The sequence below is a fragment of the Rhea americana genome, unplaced genomic scaffold (genome assembly GCF_003343005.1).
Source record: "Rhea americana isolate MKP2758 unplaced genomic scaffold, rheAme1 scaffold_70, whole genome shotgun sequence".
NCBI lineage: Eukaryota > Metazoa > Chordata > Aves > Rheiformes > Rheidae > Rhea > Rhea americana.
In genome coordinates, this window is record NW_028186868.1 from 2,193,797 (window position 1) to 2,215,133 (window position 21,337).

Consider the following 21,337-nt stretch of genomic DNA (forward strand, 5'->3'; position numbering starts at 1 on the left):
CACACTAGCATCAAGTATCTAGGAGATCACAGCCCAGCTGCAAACTTAAAGCAACCAAATCAAAACTAAACGTATTCTGGTAGTTTCCCACTAACTGTTTTGCCATAATCAATGGTCAYTTTCTTGCAAAATGTTTCAGTCTTGTGGAATCAACCTTCACTATAAGGAGACTAATCACTGGAAAAAATTCAAGCAGCTCTATAAGGATATAGCAGGAAGGATACATAAAATCTTTCAAAACTGAATGTATTGTTTGTTCTCCATCTTTAGATACAATGGCTATTTGGAGGAGAGTATGTATCAGTCAACAATCTCTGAAAYGGGATCACACAACTCAACTATTCTCCTGCCTTCCAAGTTACAGTTTCTCTTCTCAGTCTCGTTGCCTAATGGATACAGAAGGTTGGTCTCTAAACCAAGAGTTTCTCTTTGGGAATGTGGGAAGTGATAAGACAAAGTAGCTGCTTTAGATGAATCTCTTTTTTTTTTGCCCCGAACATACCACATGCATGATGGAATTTATTCAGACAAACATTTTACCTAAAATGGCTTTCCCTGCTCAAGTCTCTGGGTAGACACCACATTGTTTTGATGTCCTGTCCTCTCTTTTGGGATTGAAATTAAACTCCAAGGGCTGCAGCCTTTGTGTCTCTGTCAGCTTCTGCRTCAGTTGGCTGCAACAGAGAAGTTCCCCACTCCCGCCTTTCGGAGAATGACATTCCTTGGTCCATTAAGGGTCTCAGCTTCAGCAAGACGTAAACSATTTAATTTAGCTGGAGTCTAGGAGTATCATCTCCTGGGAATGGCCTTTTTGTCCTAGCTGGACTTCTCTCTTAGTCTTTGTTTTCCACACCGGGCAACACCCAGCACTAAACCATCTAAATACTTTGGCTTTGAATGTCAGTATGAGTAGGAGTGGGAACCTGGATTATATTTTCATAACAGATAATACTACCGTTTTCTTATTTTATTTCAGTTAGTACATATACGATTATGTTTCTGTCTGCAACAAAGAAATGCCTTCACAAATGAGTACAAAAAGATAYATGTCTTTCCCCAACCCTGAACCTATGTGCTGGTATGTATTTTAGTGTAATCTGATGCTTATTGTAGGAAATACGTTTTACGTAATTGGCAGTGGCAACCACAAATACTGAGAGAAAAAGTTTATTTTATTATGTATTACTAATAATGATTTTGAGCAGTATCTCCCATTAAAGAAAAGCATAATTTACCACTTGAAAGCCAGGCCTCAAAAACAATAAAATCCTTTTCTTTTTCYACGTCTACGATGGGATTCATCTCACCTCACTGTAGACATTGGCAGTGTAGACACATGCAGCAGGACCTGCCACCCCAGGCTTCCTTTGCAGTCAATATAGGAAACAGGCATTTTTAGGCCATGATTCATCTGACCTATTTACATGTCTACTGTAGGAGGAGATGAATCACTGCCTAGACTAGATCTCTGCAGAGGATAAATGAAGCCTAAGATGGCCAGCTGAGATATAGATGCTTACACAGTTCTAATGTTTGAATTTAGATCAGCAATTTGGAACAACAATTTTTCAGGGAAGAGTTAAATTTCCTAAGCCACATTTTCTTAGTAAAAATGTATGTGCATGTACATATATATATATATATATATATATATATATATTATTTTGCCTGCAACAGAAACATTTGCAACAATATCTTTTGAAAACTAGCCCTATATCCCCTCTCCAAATGTTCTGCCATCTGAGGAGCTGCCATTTTATCTCTCTCTGCTTCTGCCCCTCTTTCACACCTACAGACGCRTGTACACATGCTATGTTTCAGGGGGAGGCCTTCTGAATTTTCAGCATTAACACAAAGATATACTTCTCTGTGTATGATAGCCAGAGCTGTTACACATGGACAGATACATTAGTTGCTTTTGGTTTGTGTTTTTAAAAAATCCAAAGCCAAATATGCAAACAAAAACACTAAGTGAACATATCTGAAATGTGCTTGGTCAAAAAAATATCATTTTTAATCATATTTTCTACTGGAGTCTACTCCACTCTGCCTGCTCTCCTAGTGAAGCAGTTCATCATTGGAAGAGCAAAATGAGATTCTGGAAGACAAGTGGTGATGTGGAGGGAGGAGGCAGAGATACTAGATCATCTAAGAAAGGATGCAAGCTCCTGGGTGAAGCTCCGAGAAGATAAGGGGGCATAGGAATGGTATGTATAGAAGAAGAGGCTGGTTTACGGGGAWTTAGGGATGATGTCCTTGCAGGTGCCCTTGTGCATATGCTATAATACAATGACCCAGTGAGTCTGAACACCAATCTAGCCTGTAAGTGGCATTAGGGTAAAATTTTAAAAAAAWTTAAAAATAAAGTCACCCCATTCCACAGTATTACAATGCCCAGCTCCTGCTGGGTAGTGGTTGGTATAGCTAAAGAAATGGCAGGAAAAATGTGTTTCCTACCCAGCCCTTGGCAGAGCAACCCATTCATATGAGCAYCTGGTTCATGYCACTGATCGGTTTGCTTGTGACAGRTCTTGGCATGCCCTSCTCTCTGACTATAAAGCTTTATTGACTCTTGTGCGTTTGGGGTTCTTTTTCCCCCAAAACTCTTGTTTGGCAGGAGAGAAATTGGAACAAAGTGATGCTGGTTGTGAAGACAACAGGAAGCTAAACTGTGGATACCTCTTTGCTGAGCAAGCTTTCCAGTATTTTAGGGACTTTTCTGTGGGGATTAGGAAGAAGAGCTGTCTATCATTCAAAGTCTATTGGAGCCAGCGAAAAGTGCATCCATGATTGCAAAGGTTTTTAGCAAAGACCATGAACATTTGGAGGCTGTCCCTGAGAAATGGCCATGGACTCATAGTTCCCAACAGTGTGCAGTGCAGTAGCAGCTTCACAGAGAAAGAAGACTTTCACCGGTCATTCCAGTGCATCATTAATTAAATATAAGGCATTACTGGAAAATCAGGGCTTCATGTTCTCCATGCCACCTCCTGCATCAGCCCTGAYGTCAGTAGTTTTGAACCATGGAAGTTAAATTAAGGCCTGTGCAGTCTAGTAGGCAAGGGAGAACAAATAGCAAGTCAAGGTAATGAGAAAATACCTGCCATCTGGAGCTGTCATAAGCATGAGTTTACATCGTTCTCCACAAAATAAATAAATTACATTCTATGAAACATTACTCTCCCTGTATGTAAAGCCATACTGTTGCTGCCATTGCCAAAAACTGTGGTCTCCCTGMTTTCTGAGTCACTGTCAGCTTCTACTGAAAGCTCTGAAGAGATCTGAATGGGCAYGGGGAGGTATCTGCAACTGCTGGCTGTTTAGGCACAATGGCTGGAATGGGATTGTTTGGCTGCATCCTCTCGCTCTCTTTCTCTCTCTGACTGAAAGTTTTCCTCACAGCTCTGACAGCACCACTGCTGCTTGGGGAAGCACATGACTTCCTCAGGAGACGGTGTTTCTTACTTGTGTTGCAGGCCTCCAGCACGCATGGCACTGAGGCAATGTTTATATCAGTTTTTGTAACATCATCACAGCAGCTGCAATTTTGGGAACTGAAAGGCAGGCTGGAAATGGAGAGAGGCAYAAACAAACCATAGCATATAGAAATCAAAGAGTGAAAAAAAAAATCAGCAACCAGCCTCCTTCCACAGAAAGCTCTTTGTGTTCCTAGGWGTCAGGAGTATGGCTTGTCCTCCACAAGGTCCGTCTGTGTAAAAGTGACTTAATGGAAATCACAATTCAGGGTGAAATTCAGGATGAGCAGTAGGATCAGCTCTCTCCCTAATGGGTGCCTGCACTCCTGAAGGAGCACTGCCTGAGAAGTGGAATACGCTGGCTACATGGCTTTCTATGCTACGTGCGTAACAACATGCTGAGGAAGAGAGGAGGGAATTTGAGCCCGTTGGCTATGAGACAGTGCAGTGCAGTACCTGTGGAAATAGCTAGGCTGGCTCCAAAACCACTTCAGGCTAGTGCTGTGCCTAGGTAATTATCCCTAGCAAGCTAATTAGCCTGGCTACAATGCTATGCTGATGCTGCTTTCAAGACCCCAGCTAGTGTCTCTAACCCACGCTGTGCAGTGCAGGTTTACTGGCTTGTGTAGAGCTATCTTGCTGTGGTTGTGATCTTTATTAGGAAAATCCCAGAGAGCTGAGATGAGAATTCCTTTTCTTTTTTTTTCTTTTTTTTCTTTCTTTTTCTTTTTTCCCCCCACATGCTTGACCATTGCAGGAATATGGCCAGATCCTCTCCTGCTCTGCCTTGACTTGATTTCAATGGTGCTAAGTCAGTAGAGGTTTGAGGCTTTGATGATGTTATTGACCCGGAAGYTATAGCTGTGGAGGCTGTGGAGTCCCACATTTTGTCTTCTCACTCCCTCACCCACCAAGCAACTTAGCAGAATAAATGATCATGGATGTTCCTGTATCTGTAAGAGGACCTCCACTGCCTGGTTTGTTTATGGAGTTATTTCTGATAGAGTAAATGTCAGTGAGCTTAATCCCTAGTTATGTTAAAGCTTGGTGGGACTGGACAAAGTTGATGTGGCATAGGGATGAGACATGACACTGTTTAAGACACTTTCTACCATTATTTTAGAGGTGGAGGAGAGAAGTGAAAGTCCTCAGGTCTCCAGTACTATGTCAACACTACTCTTTTAGGTCCTTCCCACAGACTGCCCAGTGGGCTTCAAGTTGAAGGGCTGCATCTACACTGCCAGTCCTTAGGATGCCTCCATCAGGTGTCCACAGAGCAGTGGATGGAGTGCCCTCAGATGGGCCACTTGTCCCAAGGCCCCTTGTGGCATTTTAAAAAAGGCCGGTGCAGAATCTGCCCTCAATCACTGGCACTATGTACAGTCTATGACCCCATCAAGCAGCCTGGTATGGGACGAAAGGGAGGAACGAGGATCGGGGTCTGGACATTTCCACACTACTTCCCCATAGCCTTCCAGAGCCTACATCTGTCTGAAAGACACAAGGCAGTAACACCTGCCTATTTAAGGTAAGTCCCTTAAGACTCAACTTCTGTGATCCGTAAATAGGTCAGGAAGACTTTTCCATGACTGAGAAATTCTGGATACAATGGGGTAGCCCATCTCCTCCCCAGTGTTTGAGCAAGGGCCTGGCTGCCCTTAGGCAGAGATCAGACACAGTCAAAAGCTACCAGAGTGCACCCAGAGAGAGGGTGCAGATAAAGACAGCGACAGGCTGTGAAGAGACCCTCATTGGGACTGTAAACCTAGAGGATGACTGGAAATTTGAGAGCTAACACACTAGATATTGAATTACTGCCCAAACAGTGTTTGTTAGGTTATAAACACTTTATCATGGGCAGGAGCTGAAGATCATTTGCCCTGAATGTAGTTGTTTAGGGCAAAACACTCCTGAACTGCACAGGGTCTAAGCAAGGAAAAGACCCTCTCCATTGGACCACCAACAAGCTTTCCATTTCTGTGTGCCCCATAGACCTCTGAAAGGACTGCCAAGGGGCACTGGACATAGGAATAGCCACTGTGTCCACCCAGCAATATTCTGAAATGAGCACTTTAAATTGCATTGCAGGGACACTGAGATAAAGACACCATTAAAGACTGGCAACATGATGAACTACTTCTTGGGTGGTGGCCCTCAGAAAATCCCCTTCAATCTCCTAGTTTGTATGCCYTCATGCCATGAGCAGCACTACTCAGTCTCGTCAAAAACTGAAACTTCTGTGCCCAAGCTGTGTCCCTAGACCAAGTGCTCTGAAATATTTCTGGTCAGCAGGATGGGGGTAAGACAGGCAGGGAGAGGGAGGGAGTAAGTGGATGTCCCACAAGAAGTGCCAGCAGTGGTGACAGATCCTTTGAGGTGATGTGGGGAGGGCTTGGCAACTCTTTCAGTACTTCCCTATTGCAACAGGAGGGAGGAGGATATACTGAGGTTACTTAAAAGCCCCCAACTTTTTCCAGAGTTGTACTGTACTTAAGAAAATCTGAGAGAGAGAAGGAAAAAAAGACTATCTGAAAAGAAGGTACCCTTACTAACAGAAAACTTCCTTTAAGCGCTTGCTACTATACAATAATTGCTATTTTTTGTATTGATATTTTCAGGAGCTTTGGGAAGAAGCTGTGTCCTCAGCCATAAATATTTTCTTGTAAGGATGGCATGGCTCTTTCATTGCTACATGCTTACACTAAATAGACATGAAACCAGTTTTTGACTACCTCAAAGAACAATCTCTGAGCAGCCTACAGATGAGATTTCCCTTGAGGTTGTTAGCGGTAGAGAAATAAGTGGATAAGTGCTTTTCTTTCTTCTTTTTTTTCTTTCTTTCTTTCCTTATTTTTCTTTCTTTCTTTCTCACTTTCTCTCTTTCTCTCTCTCGCTCTCTTTCTCTTCCTCTCTCTTTCTTTCTCTCCTGCTCTCCTCACAAGCTGATTGTCTGGGTGTTGGGATAGCTCTTTAGGTGTATGTGTGCATAGACYCAAAAAATATAATATTCCAGTAATCATTCAAAAACTGTCATAGGCTGTGGTATTTGGGATGATTGCAGCATAACATAGAATGTCATTTTTATTGGGGGAGATTGAATGTGATACACTTTCTGGGAATATAATTCACTATTTAGGAGACCATACTGCTGTTTTTAAGGGTGGAGGAGTGAATAAATTTCCACTTTTTATCCTGGCCTGTAGAAACTGTTAAATGTTTTGAATGCCCCTGCTTCTCCCAGACAAATACTTTTGTGTGTTAGGCTTCCTTTTCCTTCTCCCACCTGCCTGCTTCTTCTCTTATTAATGTGTTTTAGCAAACATAAAATGCCTTCCAAGCCTGAGGGAGCTGTACTCCATCATTAGACTGATGTTTTCTGCCTCTCAGTTTTTATTTATGTGAGTCTAAAAATGTGTGGCTCGCTGGCACCCCACACTGTTTTTGGTTTCTCTCATCTTACATGTGCTGTGCTGGCTCATGTTCCTTTTTCCTTGCAGTCTGTATTTCTTTCATGGTATTACAACATTTTTAATACAGGATGTCTGAAACAACAAGCGCCAAAAAAGAAAAGAAACCCCCTCTGAATGGGAGAAGAGCTCTTCCATCAAACAACTCCAATGCTGAAGAAAATGAGGTCCCTGAAATGGAGGCTTTTGGGTTGACACCTAGAGGATTTAATCCAAAAGGTACAGTGTACAATTATATAAGTATATTTTTACTCCTTCCATACTCACCTCTGTCTAGGTCTATGAGTTAAAAGCAGAACACTTCTGGCTTAATTTTCTAATCTGTGTCCTACATACTTCTAGAGTTTGTTACATGCAATGATGTCAAATGGCTTTTACTGCTACTTAAAAAAAATAAAAATACAAAAAAGTAAAAACACCTGTGTGAGTGGAGATATGACCTCAGCTTATGAACTGGGAAAGTGAGAGGTAGGGAAGCTGAGTGACCAGTTCTCAGGTTGAACTTTGAGAGTAGTCAAAACGTAAGAGCAGGTTTTCCCAATTTTATTACAGTCACAGGGTCACTTTAGGATGAGTTCCTCAAGTATTTTAAATTGAAGGTAACAACAGTTTCAGGGCCAGACTGGATGAAGGCTCCATTTTGTATAATTGATAGTGTTGGTCATCGAACATCTAGGGTGAGAGAACATAGAAAGAGGGATATAGTTTCACAACCAAAGTTGTCATAATCTTTCACTGCCACCAGGAGAGGTGGTCCTGCCACTGGCCACTTTTTCCCTACTCTGTATTGGTCCTTTCCTTTGTACAGCTGCGAAAATCCATGTAGCTGGTGGTTAAGCAGATCAGGTCAGGACACTGATATGTCCTGAAAAAAACAGTCCAGAAAAATAGTAGAATAAAAGATTGATTTTATTAGAGTCTGGTTCTAGGTCAGCCTGATTCAGGAGTGCCAGTGACTGGGGTAAAGTGGAGGGTAAGGAGGAGCCTCCCCTTCAATGGCCCTTCTGGTGTGTGCAGCCTAAACTCAATGCAAAGCTCCTGCAGATGGTGGCTGGCAGGGAAAACCATTGCAAGAAAAATGACTGAGAAACTAAGATGAATCCCCATGTTTTTTATCTCTTTTTTTTTGTGAAAAGTGTTTCAGTCATTTGGTTGGGGAGACAAAGCATTATCATATAAGGGRCAAGGCAAATCAGCCCACATTCTCAGTAGCAGCTCTTTGGAGTGAACTTGAAAATAATAGATAAGAGTTGTGTTAGAAGAAATGAGGATAAGCCCCTGAGTGAGTTACCAACCAAATACTGTTAATTTTTTAGCCTATTTGAAATTAATAGCAGAACTTGTTGAATGTGGCAACTCAGGACAGCCAGACATAATAACACTTCGTGCTCATATGGAACTTTTCATCCTGGGTTCAAAGAGTGCTTAATAAATGTGAACAAGCATGAATTGCTGAGTTTTACACACTGGCAAATAGGCAAAGAGAATTTAAGTGACAGGCTTAGTTTTACTGGGAACCATTATTTCTGTAATCCTAATTCGTAATCCTTCACCACATGCCATGCCATTTTATTGCACACTCTTCTCTTTAAAAAACATTTCTTTAAAAAATGCCTTATCAAGCCAACTGGCATCTGAAGGCTGTAGAAACTTCGTTTGTGCCTTTTCAAACAACTCTGTAACTTTGGGGCAAGTGTGAGCRTTTAAATTGTTGAATACAATGTAGTACAGGTCCTGCCTAGATAGCATTTCAAACTAAGTTTGCCCACAAAAGACAAAGATGGGTAAGGATGTGGGTTATCTGGAAGGAATGCAGTCTGTAGCTAAAGTCTGTCTGGGGAGAAATTACTATTGTTTTTTTCATGCTTCATACCTGAAGCTCTGAATGAAGTATAATGCTGGTGGGCAAGAGTTTCATGCGTTTCTGAAATCCACTGGAAAATATCAGGTCAAGGGAGTTAAGGCAGGAGCTTGACATGTGCTTAAGGTGATGCTGCTGGTGAGCAAAACAGCCTTTGTCCAGCACAAGAGTTTGTGTGGCCATAGGATAAACCTGGTAATGGGACTGATACGGCTGAAAAATAAATTTGCACACAACAGCAAGACCTTTATTATACAGATGGATCAGCTCTGTTATCTAGTTCAGCTATACAGTACTTGTGGCAAAAAACATGSAAGAGGTGACATGGAGCAGGGAGAGAGTGGCGGGGGGAAGGAGCAGGGGAGGGCAGGAATAGAGAAAGGAAGGGAAGAGAGAGAAGTACAGCAGCCTTCCCATTTCAGTGCACATCAGCTGCAATCTAAGACRGTGACATCAGCTGACATTAAGTGTGGTCCCTGGACACACAGTTTTGGTGTWGGATTTTAAGCCATCTGTCAAAGCACATAAAGATTTCTAGCTTGATGCTTTCTACGCACAGTTCGGGCTGGGACTTAATTTTGGGAGCCGAGCCTGCCCATAGCACATACGGCGTTGTACTTGAGAGACAAAGTGAGAGTCTGCGGGCAGAAAAGGAGCAGCAGGGGATGGCAGGACTCTAGCACAGTGAGCACACTCTTGCAGAGGACTGCTTGTGCTGTTCTCCTTCCCTGTCTCCTGCACACTTCTACAATTCTCAGTTACCTAAGTTTTTTGCAATGGCTCCCAGATTTCATTTTCACAGCACCCTGGAAAAAAAGCAGTCAAATGCTTTTATCCCTGCTTTTATGATGAGGTGTTTGCTAACCTTTGGGGTAGGACTCAGACACTTGCTATAAGCACTTAAGTGTAGGTGCCTGCACACGCATCAGATCATACTCAACACAGACCGAGGCACTCAGTGGAGGTGAGGGCACAGTTTGGCTGGCTGGGCAGTGGGTGTCTCTTTCAGGGTGATCTGTATGCTTCTCTCAACCACACTGACTGCATCAACTAGATCTCACTGGCTATAATAAGAGTTTACATATCATACTCACATCATTTAGATACCTAAATTTAAAGGACTCAGTCATGGGCTGAATCCTGCCCTTGATCTGTACAGTGTAGGTGTCTACAGCTGAGCTAGTCACCCTCATTTCCCTTGACAGCCAACAGAGAGAAACAGGCATTTTTAGGGTGTGATTCATTTGACCTATTTTAGCTACTACTCTAGGATGAGGTAAACTGCATGTTTGACTAGCTCTCTGCTGACACCCACTTCTCCTCAGCTGAATCACACCCCGAGTGACTTGCTGAGGGCTGCCGGGGCCATCTGCTTCCCAAGCCCCTGGCCGGTGGGCTGCCTGCCACTTCCCCTGCTTGCTACGTGAGCTCTGCTTATTTGAGGGAGGAAGAGTTTAGTGAGGAGAATGTGTGGCTGAGTGCTGCTTTAACAAGAAGCCTGTGTCTCTGTGCATATGCTTGCTCTGCGTCCTCCCCCTGGCTTTTCCTAGCCAGAACATGTTATGAGTGGGCTTTGACACCTACTGCCGCTTGGTGGGTGGCTCTTAGCCTTGTGGCCACACCCACGAACTCCCCACTCATCCTCCTTTGCAAAGCCCGCAATGACTAGCTCTCCCTCACAGACATGGAGAGGAAGCATCATGTGCAGTGTCCTGAGCCCCCCCCCCCCTTCAAACACACCCTGGTGATGATGTTAGAGCATCCAGTTCCCCTAGTCATGTTCTGCCCTCCGTAATTTTCATCACTGTAATTAGCACAGGCTCATTCATAGGTCATCTTTGCCTAGTGACCTCCAAGTGTTTCATTTTAAAGCTAATACTGAAAGTGAGACTTTTTTTCTGCAAATGTATGCAGCTCTGTTTTGATGGGAGCTTTGTAAAATTCTGTGATAAAAGGAAGCAAAGGCAGAAGTGACATCCTGATGGAGGGGCTCAGCTTTGACCATTCCTTGAAGGGGCTAACTTGGAAATGAAGGACTAGCTTACTATCTTCTGTTGTTTCAGAACACAAGATGAAAAGGAAACAAACCCTTAACTGATTTTTTATGTCCTCTTGGAAGGAGAGAGAAGCTGTGCTGAACCTGCTGACTTCTTCCCCCCTCACAGAGCCCCAAGATACTCAGTTTTTGATTGAGTGTTTTCAGCTTTGGAAGGAGCAGGGGAGACAACAGGAGAGGACCCCCCTACATACACTTTACACTTCTTCAGGAAACTCCTGCCTCACGTAATTTAATTATGAGCTTTGTCAGCATTATTGTGAGTAAGCTTTTGTAAGTTTTTGAGGGAAGAAGTTGAAGATATGCCCCACCTCATGCAGAGACAGCAAGAATGTGATTACTGAGCCAAATGTATTCAATATTTCACACAAAAATCATCTTCCTAACTTCAGACAGCACTAAAGCCAGTAGGGATCTACAGAATTTATGGAAGTTACTCTAGAAGCCAAGAGAGTTGAGCAGAGAATAACACTAACATTGCACTAAGACTTATGCCTGCTGTATGATTGAATGGGATATTGCAGCCTCTCGGTAGATTAGGTTTGTCAGGAAGCTGGTGGTTTTCTCTTCAGTTCTACAAGGCTTTTCCATGAAAGGATCCTCTCTTACCAAGTCTGCAGTTTCTTTTAATTCTGTTTTGAGCAGGATGGTGATACACAGCAGATGATAGTGACAATGCACAAGAATCTCCTCCTGCTGCCTCTTCACTAGCTGTTGCCCAAGCCCAGGGCTGTCTATCTTGGCTGGGGCAGGAGGAGGGCCATTTGATGCCCAGGTGGTTGCTGCTTGCACAACTCCACTGATTTCCTGCATATGTCTCTGCAGAAGGGCAGGGCTAGTCTATACACTCTGCCTTGAGACTTTTTGCCAGCTACAGAATGGATCTGCTACCTGTCCAGAGCCTGGCTGTATAGAGTGTCTTCGTACTTTCACAGAAAACATGTGCAAAGCTGTTATAGGAAGTTCTGTGAAATAGGTCATTTTTAGCCTTCAGTGACCTGAATGCCCCACTGAGAACCACCATCATGAGTGCACAGAGCTCCACCAGCTGCTGTAAACATGTACCTCTTTTTTTCCAGGTACGAGCTTGCTTTTGTAATCTTTGGTATAAAATACAGAAATTAGCTAGTTTCTAACTGTCAGCATCTGGAGATGAAAGCTGAGAGCTGCAAATCAAGCTTTATTCTTCTGTCTCTCTCCTCATGGTGAGCAGTAATGACCCTACAGGCAGAGATTTAATGATTATCTGCCTAAGCATGTATGAGAATGATGTCCAGTTTATTTTCATATGATTGCTGGGTGTTAGCTTCACTTTGAAGCCAATGGCTACTGCTTAAATGTGCACATGAAAGGAATATTTTTGGACAGAACTCCCATTGTGAAGATTCTCAGCACAGTATAGTCATTCAGCTAGTGGTGACTGCAGGTGCCTTTTGTTTATCACGATGCTACCCCACACTGGTCATTAGCAGAGTGGACCAACATCTAGCAGTGGTAGACTATAATCCTTTATGTAGCCCACATTTGAAGGCTGTGAGACATGTACTTTACCCATGCATGTTACAGATATTTACTGCTATCTGCATGTGTTGACTGTATACTGTACTTATATACTGTGATGTTATATTTAGTGTTTGTGAAAGATGCTAATAGCAGTGGAGGTGCACTGGGAAACTCTGTATCGAAACACACAGTAGACAAAAGTCTTATTTAATACAAATGATCCAAGCTCTCATCTGAGTGCAAGATCATTAACTGCCTCACAGGCTTATCAGCATTTGGTGGTAGTTGTGTTAATGTATTTGCCATCACAAAACCCCTGCAGATTTGCATTTTACAAATAGAGAGCTGCAGGAAGGGAGACATGAAGCCGCAGCTGTCAAACATTCACTGATTTTATTGGCAAATTTGTGACAGCAAGGCCCAGACTTGTAGAAAGCTGATGCCAAAGGAAAGACAGAGCACAGCTCTCCTAGGGAATATTCCACTTTTTACCTGTAGGTCCCTGCCCCCTTGCCAATTGCTTATGCCATTCACTACGTGCCTTATACTCTCTGAGACAACAGCAGGTGAACAGAGAAGTTAAAGTCCATAAACTGCTGCACAGCCAGGAAGGTATAAACCCCAACAGATCCAAAATGGTCCATTCATTGGTGCTTTTCTTGATGATAGAGTKCTGGGGAAGGGGAGAAATGGGCCTCTAACGACTGTGATATCAACGTTGACATTCAAAYATGTTACCTCTTTCCCTCTCTATTTGTGTGCCTCTACAGATTACCTGCATGTTGTGAATATCCGTGTGTTCAAGGAACCCCATGAGATTAACAAGCAACAGCACCACACCGACAGGTACTACAGCCCTAAACTGATAGTGCGTCGGGGGCAGCCTTTCCAAATCCAGATTGATTTCAACCGACCCTACAAGCCAGAAACAGACCAATTCTGGCTGGAGTATTTGATAGGTAAGTGCCTGACAAAGGCTCCGTCATATTAGCAAAGTAAAGTTTAAGAGTCTCTCATAAACAGGAAGACATTAGTACTTAACAGCTGCATCTTTTCCTATTACGACTGATAATTCATAAAAACACGCTTAAACATAGGCAAAGAAGTACTTTCCTAAACATGGTCTGAGTCCTTATTCAAGAGAATCAACAGAATTACTTGTGAGAGATGAAGGAGCAGTATTGAGGCTTTTTATTTCACAAGAAGCTGTACTTTGTTGGGCTGCCAAAGTTATTTCTGTTTAATGTTGAATGACAATGTGAAAGGTAGGTAGAATGGGAAACACCTAATCATCAGTGTTTAGGAGATGTAGCGAGGAGGAATCTTATGTGAGGCAGGAGAAACGACTATGTGTGAACTGGGAGAACAGAACATCATATACACCAGCAGAAAAAATCTCACTGAGTGCAGGAATGCAAGGCCTTGCAACTCTGCAGCCTGCATGTATGATCAGCCTGGTAACAAGAAAAAAGATTCRGAGATTGTAGCTTTGGACTGGAAATGTACTCAGGGTGATATCAGAGGGTTTCCTGAACTACTTCAGAGAGAGCAAGAAAACATTTTCCATCTCACTGAGAGTTCTTCATCAGAGACCCACATCCTAGTGTACTTGTTAGCTTACTGAAGGTATAGGACCAGAGACGGGCATGACTTTACTAGAGAAGGGGAAAAGAAAAAGGCAAAATTTCTTGTAAAAAAAAATTCCCATTGCTTTCTGTTGTGCTCCAAAGGCAGCCCCAGTGAACACTGCTCCATATACAACACTTCTGGGAAAGTCCTGGTTTTATCTGGAGTGATCTCAGAATTTCTGTGTTAAGACATCAGTGTTCCTGTTATAAGCTCTTTAGAATAGATTTGAATTGATGTTTTAATTTACTTTCCTGAGAGATGCATTTCCAAAATTTGTAACATTGATTTTTTTCCACTGTTGAATTATGATGATGTGGCCATTTATTAGATTTGTTGCCTTTTAAAGCTAGATGGGCGTTTATCTCAAACATATGCGCAATGAAAAGGTTACTGTCTGCACATTTTTTTTCACGGATCTCTTCTTTCTAATTTAAATTAAGGTTGGGAGGCATGTTATGACAGTCCAATGACTGATTGGCTGAACAGGCACAAGTGCTTTTGAAAATTTAATATGCATAGATATCATTAGTTCTTTGGGGATTTAATTAAATTCAAGACTGTTCCCTTAATCTTTATATGTTTAAAACAAACAGCTGTAGCAAGCAATGGCAAATGGAACTTTTTTTTTTTATTGCATTGTGTGATGTTTGCATTTGTTTTAATCAGATACTCTGTACTGGAAAAAGAAACTTAACACTCCTTTTGACATTGCACAGTCCACTTAGACAATCGATACATTTACTCTCTTTCTGCTCTTTCCTAACACACACCCTATCCAATGTTCCTTGAATCCCTAAGAGTAGATAAAAATCCCTTCCTCCTCAGCCACAGTAGGAATGAGGTTAAACTAAGCCAGGAGAGGTTCTGCAACAAACTCAGTTCTGCGTAATGATTTTGTAGTGAGCCCTGAGACTGTGGCAGACTTCTCTTTCCCTCCCTGTTCTTCATTGTTACTGCCCTTTCTGTGAAATGGGAACATTAATGCTGATGTCTTATGTGTGGTGCTTGGGAATCAACTGATGGGAAGTGCTACATATATGGGCTATTATACRGTATTATTGAGCTCTCTTGCTTTTTAAAGGTCTGCTTCTGTGAGCACCACTGTCACCTTCCTGCAAGGAATTTAGCTCACAGAGATTGAACTGGGAGCTGAGATGTTCAGGCTCCTGTTCTAGGACTTGTTTAATACTCAGTGCTGCACAAATATTTCTTTTCAAGCAAGTGGTAAAAACACAATACATCTGTTCTCAGAGGCTACCAACAGAAAACAAAACAAAACCAGTCCACAAAGGAAAAGGAAACCATTTAGGGAGCTGTGATCAGATCGTTCAGAGATGATCTGCTTAAGTCTTGCTATTTCTCTTTTTAGTGGCATGTCCAATGTTTAATGCCCCAAAGGGGAGAAGATTTCTCTGTCATACTTAGGAACAGACTCTGAGTGCTGAGGGTTTCAGTGCTTTCAAACCTTTGTCACAGGGAAAAGTGGCCAAGTTATGTCCAATATTTTCTGTGTTTAATGTCTGAAGAGTGGTCATTCAGCCCCCATAATGCCAATTGCCTAAAAATCAGAGTCTAGTGTAAAAGCTGTTGTGTAGGCTGCTTCCCTAAGCAGAGGAAGGAAGCAGCAGCTCCGAAGGGCARGTTAGTCCTGCTATCTTAAAATAGGATGATTTCTCTTCTGGGGGTGTTTGTCTTCATCCCCTGACTCTCTCCCATAGAGCAGGCTCTGTCACTAAAGATCCCTAAAGACTGTRGAGATGAATCCTATTCTTTGGTGTTATCACATAGATACTATACACAGAGGAACAGTTTGGACAACAGCAGTACAGCAGATGCAGCTTGTCTCACAGTATCAGAGAATATTTTTGTCCTGAAATAAAGAGTACCTCCTCGGGAAGTGCTGAATTAGAGAGTTTAAAGTGATGGACATTGAGAAATATTTGCGAGAGTTTGTAAAATGACCTTTCCAAGGAATTCTCTGAACACTAGAGCACTGGATTTCAAACTCTGTAATAGAATCATAGAATAATTTAAGTTGGAGAGTTGTCCAGAGGTGTCTTGTCTATCCCCTTGCTCAAAGCAGATCCATTTAGCGCAGGTTGCAACTTGATGGCAAGTTTTGATTATCTCCAAGGGTGCAGAGATTACCCCAAATAATATTGACATGCTGTACATGAGATGTAGACTCTTTTGGGGTGAAACTTCTCGATATTTCATGGTGTTTTCCTCATAAGGTATGAAGAATCTTTTGGCAGGTTCAGTTGGCCTTAGCTCCCAGGGAGTTAAGCTGAAGCTAAGAAAACTCAACATCTTTTTTTTGCAGGGCCATGCCTATAGTGAAGGCTGTTTATACAGCGGCAGAGTATGAAGCTATTCAGAAATAATTAGTTCCCAGCACTGGAAATTTCCCAGCATTGATGTTAATCCATCACAGACTTTTTATCTATTAAAGACTAATTCTGCTCCTGAAAATGTGGCAACGGTAATGACTTGATCCTGTATGTGTTCAGAGCTATTCTATTTCCTTTATTCCCTAAAATTTAGTTTTACTTCTTTTTTTGCTCCTATTTTTGCTTCTTTTGCATCATTAAAAAGATGATTAATGAAGCAAGTCAAGATTGCTTAATCCCTCTTATTGATAATAAATCAAGGTACCTAGGACAAATGCTTCTTGTAACCAACATGTCATGTGAAATTTGGTCTCAGACACTCATGAAATACRTTTAGGTAACAATTGTGTTTTAAAAAAACACAGTCCGTTTAGATACCATTCACACGAAGAGTAGAATTCATGAAATAATTGTTTAAAACAATTAATTCACCCCAATCAATCTCATGAAATTCACTTTTATGGACACTCTCCCAAGAAGGTGCCTTGTGACTAAAGTCATTTTTGTTTTAACAGACTTTTCTGTGGATTAATTAGCAATGAAACTGTCTGAAATGCTAACATGTAAATTATTAAGTTTTGCACATAATGTTTCATTAAATTAGAACTGTTCTTGTCTGCCGAGGTATGAAAAACAATGAATGTATTAAAAATCCGCATAGAAAAATCTCCAATCATAAGGAACAATGAGATACTATTCCAGTTCTTGTGCTAAACTGCAGCCCTGCCTCAGTACCTGTGGTTYGGGACTTGTTCCATCACCACATATTTCCTTTCTTGCAGCCCACATCTTGGGTTTAAATGAAAGGAAATGTGAACGTTACCCCTTGGGGCATACTTGTATTTCTGTTGGTTTGGGGATGAGATAAAAGAGCCACCAGAGAAGTGTAGATGATGTTCTAGTTCCCCACAAGGCTAACCAGGGGTGGAACAACTGCAGGTTTTTTTGAGCTCCAAGAAACATGGACAAATTAGTGAATCCTTCAGCCATCCTGATCTCTCCTGACAGTCACAGGACAATGTGGGGCAAGATTTCCTTCAGCCTCTTGATGAAGGGGATATTTATGCTGCTCATGGCTTTTTATTAGCTGGGGCTCTGTGGTGAGCCTGTCCAAGTGTGTTTCTCACAGCTGGCAGACAGTTGGCATGAGTGCCACAAAGTTTGCCCAATCACTGCTCTTCTAGCAAGGATTTTTCTAGAAAAGAGGATGCATGATTAGATGGGCTTATGTAGCCTTTCATCATGTTTTTAACAGTAGCTTCCTGTATATGGCTGTAAATCCTAAAGCAACTGATGCATTTATATGGTGCATCCTTACTCTAATGATATATTTTCACACGCCCTTGTAAATTATTGTTTATTGATACTTTCCTTAAATAGTCTAATAAATCCATATATATTGGTCTAGCTCTAAATATTATTATAAACCTTTTACTCATTGGTATGCTTCTGGAATGATCATACATCCCCATCCTTTAGGCTACTATCACCTCTCCACACATGTGCATGCATGTGTACCCACATACCCACCCATATATAATGCTCAGGGCTCTATAAATCATACGCTTCTGGCCTGAGATGAGAGCAAAAAGTTACTCCTCCTTTTTTTATGATCTTTCCAGGAATGGTCCAAAGGAATAGCTATGAAATTACACCTATGCATACATATGAAAGCAGCTAAAATTAGGAGGATGTTGGATCTGGTCCCATATGGCTTATTAAGAGGACTAGCTAAAGTCAGTAGGGCCATTTGAGTAGAAATAAAGAAACAGGGGTCTGATTCAGGACCTCAGAATCACTGGGGTTCTTTATGCCATCCTACAGTGCCCATGGCCTTCCCCTGTTTTAAAGGCAGTGCTGGGACTCTGAGTTATTCCAGTGGGTCTGGGGTGTTGCTCCTTTGGTGAGGCAGCCTTTGTGGGAAGTATTGCTACCCCCTGCTGTCACCCTCACTCCTCAGCTGCATTGGGATGGGGATAGGTGGCTAGCTAATGAAGTGGCAAGGATGTGAGGTTTTCCCCCAGCTCCCAGATGGGAWGTTGAGACAGGATAGGGATGTTGATGGGATGTTGTTCTCACCTTGGAGAAAGTTGCTGATGGCATCTTGATATCTTAAGAGCCTTCCTAGTATTTACAAGAGCAAGGCCTGTCAACATAGCCTGAGTTTATTAAATCAGTATTTCTCTGTTTAACAATAAACCAGAAATCGAACAAAGACGCAGAAACATGTGACGGTCTAAACATGGAGGCCATACTCAATCCCTAGTGCTTCCATTTTCCAAAGAAGATCTCATCTGGAAGAAAGAATAATTTATTAGCAGCAGAACACATTTCTTAGAAGTTGATCACAGAGAGAGAAAAGAGGTATATGGCAAGCGTTAGCAAAGAACAACAAAACTCTTCACTTTCTGAATGACAGTGTTAGTGTGTATTTTCTGCCCCTCTGGAATACCCAGTCAGGACCTAGAAAAGCTGAGAGAGGCGAATGTCATGAGATGTTCCAWGAATTCAGTATTTTATGCAAAGGAGTCTTCAATCTGCTCTCCTTTTTCATTTCTGCAGCAGCATCAAGTGGCATTTAAAATCTAGTTGTATCTTTTCATGTTTTTAACAGCTAAAATGTGTGATGCCAATGTGTGTTTTACAACTGTAAAGTACTAGTAACATTCACGCCCTAGACAGTGTGGACAGATGTTAAGGATTCCTAACTGGAGCCATGAGCAAAAGTCATTTGAAGACATTTGTGTTTCGGACACTTCCATGTTTGTATACAGCACTTCTGAGGGCAAAGAAATTTGAAAGCGGGAAGGAACCAGATGATAAATTAAAGCAGTGGCTTAAAGATGCTACTATTTTTTTACAAAACTTTGTTTCTTTCTTGTTTGCTTTGATTGTTTGGGATTTTATTACAGTTTCCTTCCCTTCCTTTTCCTTCCTTTCCAGATGTTTGATGAAGTTATTCATAGTCATTAATAAGGCATAGTTCCAGTATACTAATACTCATCCCCAGGATGTTTGCTACAATAAGACTTACCTCTGCTACACTGCTACTGTACCTCTATGGCACAGTGCTACTGTACTGTGGCCTCTGCCTACAACTTATTTATCAACTTGTCACAGCTATTATATTTCTAGGGCTGACCTGGAAATGAATTCTTTACCCTGTGTATGAAAGAGTCTATCTAGGTTAAAAAAAAAAAGAAGAAGAAGAAGAAGAAGAAGAGAGAACCCATCAGAAAAGTTATTAACTTAACTCTAACTAATGCACATCCCAAAGGGACCCAGATTAGACTAGACTCCTTTAAAAAAAACAATCATCTAATGAAGTTTCCTAATGAGAGTACTGAGAAAAAGCTTTGTTCATCTGCCTCTCTTTTGAAGTTTCCTACTTCCGTCAGGAAGAAAATGTGCTCTGAAGTTAACTACATCTTATCTCTGCTCTAGCAAATTTCCCCTTTTTCCCTGCAAAAGGGAAAAGTAAAACAGCTACTGGCTTATGTAGGACCTATCCAAAAACACTCATGGTTCCCTCTACTGCCTGTAGTAGTAGCACAGCAGTTAATTCAGCAATGACTGAATAATATTTAATACACACTTGCATATACAGCAATGTGTATGTCTGCTAAGGAACAAGGGAAAAACTAAACTAAATGGAGACATCAGCTTGAAGATGACTAAGTAGGGAAGAGGAAGAGTGTCATTTGAGTAAGGTCTGGTCTCCTATTAGTAACTTGGAAAGAGCAGCAGTAGCAGGTACTTTGCAGAGTTGGACAGGGACATCCCAACAGCATGGTAGCATGCGACAACATTTTCTTTCACAGAGAAATTTCTTGTGAAATGTCCTCATGTATAATCTTACCCAAGATGGAGGGCCAAGACCTCCCACACCCAAAACACACCTGAGCTTCAAGGAGTGAGGCAACCACAGAGAACTGGCTGCAGACCGTGGTTCAGGCTGCCAACTACTGGAACAAATCAGACCAAGGATCCTGAGCCAATTGATAATGCTGGCAGAAGAGCCCTCTTATCAGCAAAGAAAGAGTTCACCTTTACTATATGACTCCTGGTCTTCGCATGCACCCAAATACACCCTCTTGCCTCTTTTGGCAGGTTGGAGTAGCACCAGAGAGCCTGTAGAAAGTGCTCTGCCAGACATTCACAGATTTTGATAGTGAGTCTTCAGATAGTATTGAATCTTCTTCCTTAGAGAATCTCACCCAGAAAATCAGTCTGCACTACACATAATCCCTTTGGAGAAAGGGCTGACACTAGAGATACCAACTATGAGCCAAAATTGGTCCTCCTTTTCCACTGCAGCCACAAATATGTGCTCAAGGTATAAATGAAATTAATAAGGCAAATGGCCAAGCCATCTTGAAAGAACTATCCTACAATGTTGATAACTTAGTACTGAACCTACATAAGGATTCTTTTGCCAGCAACCTTAGTATGTAATGCCAGAGTTACTCAGCTTTGTAGTGCTCTAGTATCAAGACAACAGCTGTGTGTATATGAGACTAGTGTGGCTGGTGCTGTCAGGTGTCAGATGTGTGATTATAAATCAGCTCTACAAGCTTCTGTCAGAAGTAACTATTTCCTTGCTCCTTCATTTGTATTTCTGCTTTCATTTTAGAAGATTAGGAAACCTGTCCTCTCTTCAGATAAAATGTTGGAAATTACTCCCTGTGTTCTTGAGGACTCTGCCTGTTTTCCCAGCCTTCCCTTTGGGCTCAGGATTTACGGGACTGTTAGTGAAAGGCTGGCAGAGCAGCCAGAACCCTCTTTGCCTGTTAGGAGCCAATAGTATTGACTTGTATTTACTCTTTATAGCATCTGCAAATTATTCTGATTTTTGGTATAGCCATTCTCTGATAGCCCTTCTAAATCCAYACTGAAGCAATATCCCAGAGTCATCTGTTTATTAAGCTTCCTTATTCACAGCTGAGGAGTTACTC

General features: G+C 41.9%; 1 protein-coding gene across 2 annotated transcripts in view; it reads left to right on the top strand.

Annotated features, from left to right (window-relative positions):
* Positions 1 to 381: 381 nt before the first annotated feature.
* The window catches only part of F13A1 (coagulation factor XIII A chain), a 66,100-nt gene continuing 45,144 nt past the window's right edge, over positions 382 to 21,337 (top strand). Inside the window, exons 1-3 of one of the 2 annotated variants that reach the window (XM_085321659.1) lie at positions 382 to 402; positions 7,014 to 7,162; positions 13,134 to 13,322. In XM_085321659.1, the coding sequence (XP_085177785.1) occupies positions 7,015 to 7,162; positions 13,134 to 13,322 (337 nt within the window). In that variant the 5' untranslated portion in view covers positions 382 to 402; position 7,014. Of the gene's footprint in view, positions 403 to 5,921; positions 6,016 to 7,013; positions 7,163 to 13,133; positions 13,323 to 21,337 lie in introns of those variants that run through there. The other variant, XM_085321658.1, reaches the window with a different exon arrangement.